The sequence below is a fragment of the Bemisia tabaci genome, chromosome 9 (assembly GCF_918797505.1).
Source record: "Bemisia tabaci chromosome 9, PGI_BMITA_v3".
Lineage (NCBI taxonomy): Eukaryota > Metazoa > Arthropoda > Insecta > Hemiptera > Aleyrodidae > Bemisia > Bemisia tabaci.
In genome coordinates this window covers 18,848,021-18,863,347 of record NC_092801.1, presented here as the reverse complement: position 1 = coordinate 18,863,347, position 15,327 = coordinate 18,848,021, and the positions used below count along the sequence as shown (strand labels likewise).

The following is a 15,327-nucleotide window of genomic DNA, read 5'->3' as shown; positions in this document are numbered from 1 at the left end:
TCGGGCTTGGCTGTTATGACACTATTCCTTCAAAGTTTCTACCGAACTGGTTCAGAGCGCAGCACTAGCACAGCATATATTTCGCCTACTTGGAACGTGTCCTCATGCTCAACAGTCAGTCTATGCCCTAATTGCGAAAAATCGGTCACGAAATTTCGAAGACGCAGGAGTTTCTTATTTTGTTCGAGTTTGATAAGCTACTTCCTGAAATATCCCCGGGATTTGTGCCGTGCTTCGGGACATGTGATAAACGATAAGTGCCCGTGCGTCGCGGTAAATAAAAGAGTGTTTCTTTACATCAGTCGTCGCGAAAAGCAGCGCCGTTCCTCTCATCTCGCGCGTGTACAGTGAGGTGCAGTATGAGTTTCGATAATTAGCAAGATGTGTGCTATCTCGTTTTCTCATCTTATTCCGATGATTGGCGGTGATAAATCAGTTCGTAGTGACTTCGTGTAGATTCCGCATCCCTTAGATTTTGACGAGTTATTTCGTAAACATCGGCCAGTGATTTGTCAGTGATAACATGGCGACTATGGAAGGATCATTGAGTAAATGGACTAATGTAATGAAAGGATGGCAATTTCGTTGGTTTGTTTTGGACGATAACGCTGGGCTCCTCTCCTACTATACCGTAAGTACCTGCTCAGCCACGTTTCTATCTAAGTATTCATCTATCAGATCCCTCGGCCTCATAATCTCCCTTGTTATCACGCCTTGAACATTGTAGGTTATCCGAACTTATTTTGCAGCTTCTGTTTCTTCCAGAACTTTGTAGGTGCACCTTGCGCTGAATATGCATCTAGAGGGTGTCATCCAGTTCCCTGTTAGATACTGATGGAGATTTAACGCCTTCCTGATAACCTTACTGCTCTCTCTCCTAAGTAATTGCTTCTATAGCAGCTATAAGGCGGAATCAATTCTGGTACCATCAACCTAAGTAATCATATGCTAGGACTGCGGAGAGAGAGGAATGGACAAGTGTCACATCAGAATACGGCACCATTCAACATTAATTCATATGGTAATTAATGGGACAACTGATAAATGATGCATTTGGGTTGACATTTGTCCATTCTTTTCCCTCCCCAGTTCTAGGTAATAGTTCTCCAGTCTCCTAATTTTTCCTAAAACCAATGATCAGTATAACTCATTTTGCCACTCAAATCCATGTACACTAGCTGAATTCCCTGATGCCTATCTGCGTTGATTGCAATTTTTAGCTTCTTGCTCGTCGTGCGATTAGTGTTAGAGCTCCCGCATCGTATGTTGAGACAAACGTCAATCTCTGATTAGCTCTGAATTCGCACCACTCAACAGGTTAATACATGTAGTCAGGTGGCACCACTGGTGAATGGTGACATAAACAATACTTTGACATTTGTCTCAACATACGATGCGCGAGCTCTATGTTTGAATCATTAAATGTGGAAATTATTCAACTATTCAACCGCAACTATTCAAATTCCAGAGTAAGCGTGCAGTATTACTCGAAAATGAAGGAAAATCATAGCTTTTGTCCTGTCATGAAATACTGACTTTAATGACTGTCCTAATATTCTCGTGGATAATGACTTGAATCCGCTTACTTAACTGCATCTCAGGATTTTTCAGGTTCATTGTTCGAAACTCAGAGGCGCCATTGCGCCAAAATGCACCTAAGAAATCGGTTTTAGCGCCTAAGGAATGAACGCCAACGTAGGCCCTAAAAATGGCCAAAGAAAAAACCGAACTCTTCTGTTTGGTGATTTTTCGAAATCCCCCCAAGTTACAGATACTAGTTCTGAAACAAAAAAAATCTTGCGCCGAACTTTTCACTAAATATGCCGTGTTATTGTAGGCCAAAAGTCAATTCTGCCCCTAAAAATTCTTCCATGGCCCCTAAAAGTCGAGCTTGATGTGCCACATCGCTCCTAGAACTAGGGAAAGAAAAGAAGAGACAAAAGTCACATCAGTCTGGATGCATCAATCATCAGATGGCCCATTAGTTAGCATGTAAATATCTACTGAATGGTGCAATTTTTGGATGTGACATTTGTCTCTACTTCTCTTTCCCCAGTTCTAAAACTCAAAAGTTCGTTTCGAACACCGATCAGGTTCACTCTCATACTTTATACTTTCAACAGAAAAGTAACTTACATAATGCCTTGAAACGTTCTGCACATTTTCCTCGGGTTTTAACGTACTTACTCACAGAATTCCAAGTCAAAATTATATTTATTTTTCCGTTGAAAAACCAACATATGCAAGGAAATTAGGCAACGTTAATGCAGTTAGCCTCCTTCCGATTAAATCCGTTCACTTGACCTCTGCTAATCTTATAAAACTTTTTCGAGTAAAAGGAATATCATCAAATCTCATTTGCACATGAGTGTCCATGCCAAAAGGAACTACATACTAAGTCATTGAATAAAGAGAAATCAAATAGGTTGTTTAAAGTCCCTTTTAATTTACGCAAGGGACCGTCTATAAAGTACGTAACGCACGTAACGCTCTAGGGGGGGAGGGGAGGTCTTGGAGAGCGTTACGCCTTTATGTTTTTATTTGTTTAAGAATAAATACTTACCTGCGTCACAAAAGCGTTACAAGTGGCGGTAGGGGGGAGGGGTCAAAAATTCCGAAAAAAGTGCGTCGTGTAATTTATGGACGGCCCCTAACTAATTTGTACGTACGCAGTTCCCTTCAGCATAAATACTTTCATTTAGCATCTCTGATCGTGATGCAAGGCTCTCAGTGTGAGTAAGCAAGTACCAGGGATTGTACTACCGCACCTTCAGGCGTTGCCAAATTTCCATTGATAAAACTCGAATTTCCTGGTGAATTTATGAATATTTTTCTTCCAACTTGTCAGATAATTTTTTTCATAATTTTACCTAAAGTTTTCTGAAACTCTCAAGGAAGAATATTCATAGCTTTCCTCAAAAATAATCATTTTACCGGAGGATATTTGGCTACTCTCGAATGTTCATACATGGTGTCTACAGGTCCCGAAAATCCTGAAAAAGTCCAGTATTTGCTTCACCGGTCCCGAAGTCACGAATAAGTCCGGAAAAACTCGAGGTCCCGAAAAATTTACAAATTCACGGTTTTCGCTAGTCAAAGTGTAGGTGTTACGTAGAAAAAATGTCCCCGATTTTACATACATATCATAGATTTTTTTAGTCATCAGCAATTTTTATAAAGATGGACTCGATTTTCATTAAAATTAGCAGTAAGTGTAGACCCTGACTTGGCAAAGATACTCCGAGGGTCCTGAAAAAGTTCTGAAATCGGTTTTCAGAAACCTGTAGACACCCTGAATGACGGCGTTTTTCCTCAGCACGGCAGAAAACAACGTCGCACGTCGAGATACGTGACTTCTTAGTTTCATTATCGGTAGTGACGTGGAGGGTGCGGGGGTTAGCGCTAAATCGCCGATTCCCTGGAACCGAGATAAAATGTTTGTAATTACAGCCTCTCGAATTGCTGCGCCCGATAAGATATTGAAGAGCCGTGGTGCGCGACTCGCGGAGTAACAAATTAGCGCGCGCGCTTGAGTCATAAATAGTCAATTAGACGCGCAAATGAGGCCTTGATTGAAAACGACGGATATGCAATGCATTTTTAATGGGATGTCCGTCGTTTTTGCGTTCGAAGCTTTAAATCAGACCACTCGATACGCTCGGCGGAAAGAGAGTCATGAGAGTTGTCACTGGTCAAAGTAGTACCTAACCGTTGAGCACTCGAAATTTTAGGATCTCATGGAGTGTGTTTTGCTACAGGAGGCAGTGGCGATTCTTTTGAGTTGCCAATCCCGGTAAAAATTGCGATGGAGCTGTTGCAGGTGTGAGGAATTTGCGATTTGACTACTGATTCTTATGTAAAAGTTCTCGAGAAACACGATGGTGCCACTGGTTTTCTCTGGAATCAACTCCCAAGCTCAAAAAAAGCTCTCAAGTTGAGGCCAAAATGGAGGGGATATCCCACTCTACCCTGAGGGTCCACCTCTACATCAAGACAATCTCTCCATGCAAAGATAGGGAGCAAATAAATTAGCAGGGTTGCCGTGTTTTCAGTTTTATAGTCTCCGAATAAAGTGGCAGCCCTTGGCTTTATGGCCCCTGGCAATATGGGCTTTACGCTGACCGTTGTGTTCGGCGCAATGCGTGAAGTATCCTTACAGTCTTGCAGGCGCTTGTATACGTTTTACGCCGGCTGCACTGTCTTTGGCGCTATTATTCGAACTTCACCAGACAAGGTACGAATTTAAGCATTCTGATACATGTTTCTTCACCAGAATTTCACGTAGAACACGATTCGCGCAACGTAAATTACCGAAACGAACTCCTAACGATATTAACGTCTTTATTTCACATTGGTTACGAGGAATTTGAATTGCCCGCCCACAAGAAACTCAAAGCTCTACGTGAGTCAAATCGCGCACTACAATGGTTTCAGCAAGCTTCTTAATCGAGCAATGTTCATTTCCCACCATGTGTTGTTCAAACTACGTGGTCTGTCCGGAAAGTATCAGGACTTTTTAGATTTTGAGAAATCGAGCTTACCTATGACATTGTGGCTTTAATCTCCTTCGAAGTACTCTCCGTAAGACACAATGCACTTGTTCCAGCGATTTTTGAGCTGTTCAAAACAGTCCAAAAAGCACTCCTTTGGGATGTCCTTCAGCGCTCTCGTCGTATTCTCTCTTGGGTCATTGATGGAGTCAAATCGAGTCCCTTTCATTGGAGATTTCATCTTTGAGAACAGCCAGAAGTCGCAAGGAGCTATGTCTGGACTGTATGGAGGATGTGGAACCAGAGGAATACCGAGCTTTGCCCAAAAACTGTTGCACAAGACAGGAGGAATGAGCCGGAGCGTTGGCACAAATTTCGCTGCCACTCTACGGAGCCCGAGTTTTTCAGTTAAAATTTCCGCAACGACGGTCCTCGGGATATTTAGCTGCTTTTCCAGTTCCCGCATGGTTAACCGACTGTCTTGGGCAATAGTTTCCCGAACTTTTTCCACATTATCGGGAGAATTCGTCGACGAAGGTCTCCCGGACCGCGGATCACTAGCGACTGTTTCACGACCCGATTTAAAGCGATCATATCACTCATAAATATTGCTCTTGCTCATAGAATCAGTGCCAAAAGCTTTCCGAATCATTTCCATGTTCTCCTTGGCAGTTTTTTCTAGATTAAAGCAAAATTTAATACAAATTCTCTGATCTTCACGCTCGGTCATTTCACGAAAAATAAAAAACGCGACGATAGCACTTGACACACACACTTTGATCAGTTGATTGCAATCGAATGATTAAAGGTGTGAAAGCCCGATTGTGTGGCTGCATTGGAATGGACATTGGCAAAGTCCAACCCAAGTTTCAGCTCATTATATGCATTACATTCCGAGATAATCAAAAAGTCCTGATACTTTCCGGACAGACCACGTATTAGCAATTTGCTATAGCTGAGCCGAAGCGTCAAGATTGAGGTTGCCAGATTTTTATATCGCAAAGACTGCGAAAGTTGCCTCGATCGGCGTGCTATGGCGACGAGGAAACTTTGATGGACTCCACTCTTGGATCACCACCTCGCACGTGCCCTGTGAACTGTTTGAACCATCAGCCAGGAGTCCAGGACCAGGGCAGTGTGGGAAAAAAGATTCTCATTTTCTCGGTCTCGGACACTTGACGGATCGCTTGTAACCCCGCTCGCAACGGATCCGGGAAATTACTTTTTGGTTCTGCTGCTTCTGTTGCAGCTTCCTTGTCTCCCTATGTCCCTGAAGCGTTACCACGAAAGGGTATGTTTTTCTGTCCTTGCCTTGCAGTGCCGCCATTTTATTTTACAAAAGATGCCGGGGTTTAGAAAAATTCCGATTTTTCTAAAGTTCCAGGAGAGAACACTGAAAATAGCCCAGATTCAGGTTAACATCCTAATTTGAACGAAAAATCGTCAAATTTGATTCACAGAATCGGCCAAACCGAGAAAAAACCTCGAAATTCCGAAAATAGCTGGGAATTCCGGGAATTCTAAGTCCGGTAATAGCACTGAATTTTAAGGGCGGCCCGGAAGTACTGAAAAAATGCGGAAATTCCGCATAAAGGTCCGGATTTTTTTTCAAATTTGTCATTTTTATCGCAATTTCAAATTTTTGAAATTTTTCTAATTTCGTCAAATGTAGGTACTGAACGAGAACGGAATTTTTCTGTTGGAGGAGGTACTGATTGTGAATATCTCGAGAATGTACTGAAAAAGTACTGTAAAAGTGTTTATTTTCGACCAGCCTGTTTTACACAGAAAAAAATAGATGGTGCTGATGACAGAACCTTCTGTTCACACACTGGAAAAAATGATGAAATTCCAACTTTTTTTCTTCTTGGAAGATGACAATACTTCCTCTCTACCCTAAGGGCGCGAGAAAGTAAAAAAGAATCTTAAATTTGCCTCCAAGAAGTATTTCTTCTTAAATTAAGAATTTTGCTGGTTAATATAAGCTACTTTTTTGCTTAACCCAAGCATTATTTTTCTTGAATCAAGAAAAAGTCAGCTTAAAGCAAGATAAAGAAAATTCTTGGCGGCAAATTCAAGAATGATCATGCTTGATCCAAGCTACTTTTTTTTTCAGTGCAGGGCTCCTGCAGTTTCTTTGTTTCACTTAGAGAATTTTTCTGTTGTGAGAACAGAACTTAGGTTGTAGGAACAGATCACTCTGTCCTCATAACGGAAGCTTCTGTGACTGTTCCAAAAGAAATGCAGGAGCCCTGTGAGCAGAACTTTTTTTTTCAGTGTAGTAGACACCCTCCTTAAGAAATTGTTTAAAATCACGTTTTTTCCGAGGTAGAGTTGCCGCATTTTCCCTGGGATGTTACTTAATACTCCTGGAGAGAAGATCCCGTGGTCCGTGGTTACCGGATCATACTCGGTCAGGTTAGAGTCCCTTTATACTGAGAGTCAAGACAACACCCTTCATGGAGTCACAAACGGGAATAAAGATTACAGAAATTGAACGTTTTTGTAATCTTTGATCGGACCATTCTCAAATTCCTTTCTCCGTTCCTTCTCTCATTCCGTTTGTTCCTTGCCGAACCCTTAATTCCCTGGTCCATTCCAGATTATAATCTTTGCACTCGTTGAAATTGTAATCTTTATTCCTGTTTGTGACACTCTGAAGGTCTAAAATAAGGGAACCAATCAGAAATGGATTCACATTGTCTTGACTCTTAGTATAAAGGGACTCTAGTACTGAATATCTCGAGAATGTACTGAAAAAGCACTGTAAAAGTACTTATTTTTGACCAGCCTGTTTTAGTAGACACCCTGCTTAAGAAATTGTTTAAAATCACGTTTTTTCCAAGGTAGAGTTGCCGCATTTTCCCTGGGATGTTACTTAATACTCCCGGAGAGGAGATCCCGTGGTCCGTGGTTACCGGATCATACTCGGTCAGGTGAACATCGTCATGAGCGACCTCGGTGCGTCTGTCGAGTGTCGAGCTTCGTTGCCTGTGGGTCATGTTTCGTCGGAGTCTGTCCCGAACTCCCGACGCGTGTTTGCTTTTAATTAGACTAAAACGGAGACGCGAGGAGGAGAAGCAAAGTCGCGCTCGACTTATTAACGCTTATTAACCGGGATCTGGGCAGTTCGAGACGAATCACTCGAGCATTTCGTGGCGTCCTCTTAATTTCGTCGAGTTTGCCTCGGCTCCAATCTCGAATTGATTCCGAACAAGTATCCCTGTCTCAGGGGTGCAGAATGTTCCCGAACCAGCGACCGATCGGTCGCTCGACCAATGTGTAGGCTGAGGAAAAATGGAAAAATAATTGTGTATGCTTTTTTTTTTTTTTTTTTTTTTTTTTTTTTTTTTTGTTGTTGTTAATAATTTGTTGAATTCTGGAGAATGTATCGTAGAAGTATTGAATTTTTGAGAAAATGACTGCGGATACATCGAATTTGAAGAAAAATATTGCGACCGCATTGTATTTTAAAAAAATTACTGCGATCGCGTAATGTAATAGTGTGTAGGCTCCTGATTGCTCAAAATTGTGTAGGCCGAGGAACTTTCTGCATCCCTGTCCTGTCTCTTGAACATCAGTGCTGCCATTTTATTTTATCAAAAGATTCCGAAATAATTCCGATTTCTGGAAACATATTCCGATTTGCTGGAGTTCCGAGAAAAATTCCGATTTTTTCAAAAATTCTCGGGAAAAAGTCCGAAATACGCCCGGGTGTAGTTCCGAAGATTGTCTTTGATCAAAAAGTCCCTTTGATCAAATAAATAGTCAAACTGACGAAAAACCGCAAATTTCGAGGAAATTCCGAAAATAGCTGAAAATTCCGGGAAAAGCTCCGGTTATTTGAAACGTTCCGAATTTCAGAATGAATTTCGGGAAATGGCAGTACTGTGAACATGAACTTGTTTCCACGGAACGTTTTCGTGAGAGTTGTCCCAGGGAAGAGTTCCACTTTCGGACACTGAAAAAAAATTCCGGTCGTGGACTTACGGCCTTTATTGATATACCGTAATACCGTCGCTTTCCGGGTTCAGAGGCCGAAATTTCCAGGCGTAGCACCCAGAAAAATCCAAGCTACGGCTCCAGCACCCGGAAGTTTCGGCCTCTGAGCCCGGAACGGACGGTAGGTACGTCTATATATAGCCGTAACTTTTGTTTTCAGTGAAGTTAGGACAAGTCGTCGCCCCCCGGACAAAGAAACGTAACTTCATTCCAAGATTGCAAAATTTATTCAAACAATTCAATGTTTTACGAAAATAGGCATGCGTAATTTCGGTCCAAAATTTTTCTGATTTTTGCACGTATGAACAGAAGAAAAATCAGTGAAATTTTTAGTCAGAATTTTTCAAGATTCTCCTGGTAAAAATGCAAAATGCAATGGACGTTTTCGTGAGATCGTCCTAGGGAAGAGTTCTACTTGCGAAGTCGGGGCAAGTCAGTCGTTTTCCCGACGAATGAACGTAACTTCATTCCAAGATTGCAAAATTTATTCAAACAATCCAGTGTTTTACAAGAATAGGCATGCGCAATTTCGGTCCAAAATTTTTCTGATTTTTGCACGTATGAACAGAAGAAAAATCAGTGAAATTTTTAGTCAGAATTTTTCAAGATTCTCCTGGTAAAAATGCAAAATGCAATGGACGTTTTCGTGAGATCGTCCTAGGGAAGAGTTCTACTTGCGAAGTCGGGGCAAGTCAGTCGTTTTCCCGACGAATGAACGTAACTTCATTCCAAGATTGCAAAATTTATTCAAACAATCCAGTGTTTTACAAGAATAGGCATGCGCAATTTCGGTCCAAAATTTTTCTGATTTTTGCACGCATGAACAGAAGAAAAATCAGTGAAATTTTTAGTCAGAATTTTTCAAGATTCTCCTGGTAAAAATGCAAAATGCAATGGACGTTTTCGTGAGATCGTCCTAGGGAAGAGTTCTACTTGCGAAGTCGGGCAAGTCAGTCGTTTTCCCGACGAATGAACGTAACTTCATTCCAAGATTGCAAAATTTATTCAAACAATCCAGTGTTTTACAAGAATAGGCATGCGCAATTTCGGTCCAAAATTTTTCTGATTTTTGCACGTATGAACAGAAGAAAAATCAGTGAAATTTTTAGTCAGAATTTTTCAAGATTCTCCTGGTAAAAATGCAAAATGCAATGGACGTTTTCGTGAGATCGTCCTAGGGAAGAGTTCTACTTGCGAAGTCGGGGCAAGTCAGTCGTTTTCCCGACGAATGAACGTAACTTCATTCCAAGATTGCAAAATTTATTCAAACAATCCAGTGTTTTACAAGAATAGGCATGCGCAATTTTGGCCCGAAATTCCTCCGATTTTTGTACGAGAACAGAAGAAAAATCAGTAAAATTTTTAGTCAGAATTTTTCAAGATTCTCCTGGTAAAAATGCAAGGTGTATGTGGGGAAATTTGGCAACATTGAAATGTAGTTACGTTCTTTCGTGAATTATTGACTGGACTCTGAGATCTGAGACAGACTGAGAGAGAAAGAAGGAACGAAAGGAAATCGAGCTGTTCACTAGATTGTTCGCGTTTGTTTAATTGTTAATTGTCTTCGATTATTACCTTACTTCCGTGTAAATAATCGGTTTTTACTTGTTTATTTTCCCGCGCAAAGTCGCAGAACCGTGAGAACCCCGCCTCGAGGAGACGTTGACTGCGAAAAATCTCCGAAGTTTTTTTCTTAACCATAATACATCCATCGGAGGGTTCTAAACTAAGGATTCTGAATCGGCTGGGACGAGACTGTCGTCCAGGGACATTGTGCTGACATAGTGGGTCAGTTGTTCAGGATAGTCATAGTAGCACTACTTTTGAAGGTTGAAACCAAAGGATTATAGAAAACATGCTGCATCGTTGGCGCAAAACTAGGACGATGAGTCATTATTCTTGACCATCTGCCCCGTTTTTAGCATATAACTTAATCGCATCAGAAACTTGAACCGTGTTTAATCAATTTTTTTTTTTTTTTGAAAAAGAAAATAGAAAAAACTGAAAATATCGCGCCGCCTGTGCTTCTATTTGAGATCATTTCGGAAAATGTTCAGCAAATCTGTGCGTGGTTTTCGAAAAATCTTTGATGAGAAATAAGACGTTAAGAGTAGTGAGTAACGTTGTTATCGGAGAATAATACCTACGTTTTTTTTCCGCGTGAAGCGGTCGACCTTTGAATTCACTCTCGGCAGGCGTAACGAGATAACTATTCGAGCACGGATGTAGGCATATTGCAGCTTGGCGGATTGAAGGCGCGTCGCGCTTTGAAGATGATTTGACCGCGTTCCATTCCGTGGTTGGCGCGATGCCAACATCAGCGCCAAATTAGGACGACGCGTTATAATTCCTCAGTCTTTGCCGCGTTTTCACCAATATTTAAGAAAAAATGTGTTTCTCAACCGATTTCAGAACCACAAACCAAGTTTAAGTTTTTTTTTTTTTTTTTTTTTTTTTTTTTTTTTTTTTTTTTTTACCTCTCTCTGTTTGAGAAAGAAGATATAACGAAAATGTTTCGTCGAAATCAATTGGCGGCAAATTTTGCAATTTCGTAAATGTAGGTTAAAAAAAAATCGGTTTTTGAAAAAAAAAATTACAAACGAGAAAAGGCTACAAAATCTCTCATTTCCTGAGAGTATAGTAATTTCTAATTTTGCCGTCTTTCAGTAATACAAGAGACATCACCCTTAATCAGTCGAGTTAAGAGAGAAACCAAACACGCAATCCGGCCTGGAGCGGCGAGGTGCTGAGAGCAATGATGACGAGGACTTGAGATAAAAAAGAGAAGCTCTCGGCGCGGGGTGGCGGTCGGCATGTAACGTATATTAGCGCCTACAAGACTCCATGAATACTTCACGCATTGCGTCAAATACACTGCGGTCAGCGCGAACCGCATAGCGCCTACAAGACTGCATGAATACTTCACGCATTGCGACAAACAAACTGCGGTCAGCGCGGCGCGACGGCGGAAGTTAAAATTATTAAACCACATTTATGTTTGTCATTTAATAATTTTTTCGTTCACTTCTTAGAAATGGAAGGCCTTGTCCACGTAGAGATAAGTTTACGGAACTTAACTTTCGCGCAAATTTCCGTGAAACTTTGCTAGTGTTGACACGGTTTTCATAAAAAATGTGCCTCACACGAGTAAACGCGTCTTGTGGACACACCCCCTTCTCCTCCGGCACGTTCACTTGATGGTTTTTATTGATGTTTCAAAACGAATGAGTAGGGGGCGGCAAACTAAAGGCGGCCCATGGGCTGCAAGTAGGTAAATCCGGCCCTGCAGGTCTTATTATTTTTAGCTTACACTGGAAAAAAAAAAAAAAAAAAAAACACATTGGATCTAGAGTCCAGGCTCTTGAAAACATTGACAAGAAAAAATACTCTTGATTCAATCTGATTTTTGCTTGAATCAAAACGAAATCCGCTTAGATTAAGATGCTTGGTTCTTGATTTAAGCCAGATTCTGATTGAATCAAGCGTACTTTTTCTTGTCAATGTTTTTAAGAGTCTGAACTCTACATACAATGTGCTTTTTTCCAGTGTATCTACGAGAATCAAGCATCAAAGAACACACTTTTCTTTATCGGTGTAGCCCTCGTCCCCGTGTGTTCCCTCTATGTAATCCAGGAAACTTTTCGATTTTTTTCGGCGGGAACCCTTTCGATTTGCACCGGAGCCAACCGCGTGCACTGGAAAAAAAAACACACATCGGATCTAGAGTCTAGAGTCTTAAAAAATCGACAAGAAAAAGTACTCTTGATTTAATCAGAATCTAGCTTAAATCAAGAACCAAGCCTCTTAATTTGAGCGGATTTCCTTCTAATTTAAGCTTAAATCTGATTGAATCATGAGTCCTATTCCTTGTCAATGTTTTCAAGAGTCTGGACTCTAGATTAAATGTGTTTTTTTTCAAGTGTGCAGTTCTTATTATTTTTAGCTCATCTACAAGAATCAAGCATCAAAGAGCACACTTTTTTTATCGGTGTAGCCCTCGTCCCCGCGTGTTCCCTCTACGTAATCCAGGAAACTTTCCGATTGTTTTTGGCGGGAACCCTGTTCGATTCGCACCGGAGCCAACCGCGCGGCGTATTCCCCCGTGTCTCTTTAACCCCTGCGCTCCTGGAACCCTGTTCGATTCGCACCGGAGCCAACCGCGCGGCGTATTCCCCCGTGTCTCTTTAACCCCTGCGCTCCTCGGCTCTGACCACCACAACGATGCCATCTCGCGGTTCAAAGATCACTCAACCGGGGCATAAATCGTTTCCCGTCACTCCTCTTTGCAGGACGTCGGTGTTCGAATTTCCAGGAGGGTTTCTCGAAAACGATCCATCAAGGAGTCCACGAGCTGCCGCGTCGGGCAGGAGCCGCGCAGGAATGAAACTGCCGTGCTCAGTGGCGTGGCGTGAATTGCGATATATCGATTGATATGTCATTTAAACCTATGGATAAGGATCGATAAACAGGGTGTTCGCAGCGAACACCATAACAATCGATTCTTTACCATACGTTTAAATGACAAACCAATCGATATATCGCAATTCACGCCACGCCACTGGCCGTGCTGAGGAAGAACGCCGTATGAACGTTCGAGAGTTGCCACATTTGCTGCCGTAAAATGTTCATTTTTGCGGGAAGATGTGAATCTTTTTCCTTGATATTTTCAGGAACTTAAAGGAGAAATCGCCAACATAATGGAGATGTTGCATGTGTGAGGAATTTGCGATTTGACTGTTGATTCTTGTGTAAAAGTTCGCGCGAAACACGATGGTGCAACTGGTTTTCTCTGAAATCAACTCCCAAGCTCAAAAAAAGCTCTCAAGTTGAGGCCAAAATGGAGGGGATATCCCACGCTATCCTGAGAGTCCACCTCTACATCAAGACAAACTCTCCATGCGAAGATACGGAGCAAATACATTGACAGGGCTGCCACTTTATTCGGGGACGCCGAAACTGAAAACACGGCAACCCTTCTAGTGTATTTGATCCCTATCTTTGCATGGAGAGTTTGTCTTGCTGTAGAGGTGGACTCTCAGAATAGTGTGACCTTGAAAGAGAGCTTTTGGGGACCTTTTTGTTTCCCTTTTTTGGAACTCGGGGATTTAAAGCATTGCAGTAAATTGCAAACAAAATTATTCGAAAAATTTGAAGAAAATCATTCACACATCGTTGTTCCTTCACGGAAGAACGTAACTAATTTCAATGCTGTCTTTTAACGCAATATTTTCGGTCCTTTTATACCTCATTTTAAAAAAATGAATTTAATAAACCCAATCCGAGATTCTGAATCGTTACAATTTAGGGATACTTTCTCACTCAAATTTTGGTAAAAACGGGACAGAGAGTCAAGGATAATGACGTGCAGTCCTCCCTTTGCGGCGATTTTAGCGGCGCGCCAGCCAGGGAGATCGCACGGGACGGGACCCGAGTAATTGCTGGAGTGTGGCGCGCCGTCAATCCGGCTGGCAGCAACATGCTTACACCCGTGGTCGAATAGTCGTATCACTGCGCCTGCCGTGAATGAGTTCAAATATCCTTTCCTACACGCGTAAGGAAGCGTATTTAGCTCCGACTGCAACGTTGTAGACCTCAACTAATGTCTTATTTTTAATCATTCTTATTACGAAAGTCAAATACAGTTTTTCTAAACAATTTCCGCGGATTTTCTTCAGTCGCCGGAAATTTTGACGCAATATTTTCGCTCGTTTCATACTTCATTTTAAAAAAAATGAATTTAATAAACCAAATCCGAGATTCTGAATCGTTACAATTTAGGGATACTTTCTCACTCAAATTGTGGTAAAAACGGGACGGAGAGTCAAGGATAATGACGTGCAGTCCTCCCTTTGCGGCGATTTTAGCGGCGCGCCAGCCAGGGAGATCGCACGGGACGGGACACGAGTAATTGCTGGAGTGTGGCGCGCCTTCAATCCGGCTTGCAGCAACATGCTTACACCCGTGGTCGAATAGTCGTATCACTGCGCCTGCCGTGAACGAGTTCAAATATCCTTTCCTACACGCGTAAGGAAGCGTATTTAGCTCCGACTGCAACGTTGCAGACCTCAACTAATGTCTTATTTTTAATCATTCTTGTTACGAAAGGCAAATACAGTTTTTCTAAACAATTTCCGCGGATTATCTTCAGTCGCCGGAAATTTTGACGCAATATTTTCGCTCGTTTCATACCTCATTTTAAAAAAATGAATTTAATAAACCCAATCCGAGATTCTGAATCGTTACAATTTAGGGAACCTTTCTCACTCAAATTGTGGTAAAAACGGGACAGAGAGTAAAGGATAATGACGTGCAGTCCTCCCTTCGCGGCGATTTTAGCGGCGCGCCAGCTAGGGAGATCGCACGGGACGGGACCCGAGTACTTGCTGGAGTGTGGCGCGCCTTCAATCCGGCTGGCAGCGACATGCTTACACCCGTGGTCGAATAGTCGTATCACTGCGCCTGCCGTGAATGAGTTTAAATATCCTTTCCTCCACGCGTAAGGAAGCGTATTTAGCTCCGACTGCAACGTTGCAGACCTCAACTAATGTCTTATTTTTAATAATTCTTGTTACGAAAGGCAAATACAGTTTTTCTAAACAATTTCCGCGGATTATCTTCAGTCGCCGGAAATTTTGACACAATATTTTCGCTCGTTTCATACTTCATTTTAAAAAAATGAATTTAATAAACCCAATCCGAGATTCTGAATCGTTACAATTTAGGGAAACTTTCCCACTCAAATTGTGGTAAAAACGGGACGGAGAGTCAAGGATAATGACGTGCGGTCCTCCCTTTGCGGCGATTTTAGCGGCGCGCCAGCCAGGGAGATCGCACG

At 41.9% G+C, this 15,327-nt stretch overlaps 1 protein-coding gene across 1 annotated transcript in view; it reads left to right on the top strand.

Annotated features, from left to right (window-relative positions):
- The first annotated feature begins 110 nt into the window (after positions 1 to 110).
- Positions 111 to 15,327, top strand: part of LOC109034810 (oxysterol-binding protein-related protein 9) — a 109,342-nt gene continuing 94,125 nt past the window's right edge. Inside the window, exon 1 of the mRNA XM_019048168.2 lies at positions 111 to 631. Within this exon, the coding sequence (XP_018903713.2) occupies positions 524 to 631 (108 nt within the window). The 5' untranslated portion in view covers positions 111 to 523. The remainder of the gene's footprint in view (positions 632 to 15,327) is intronic.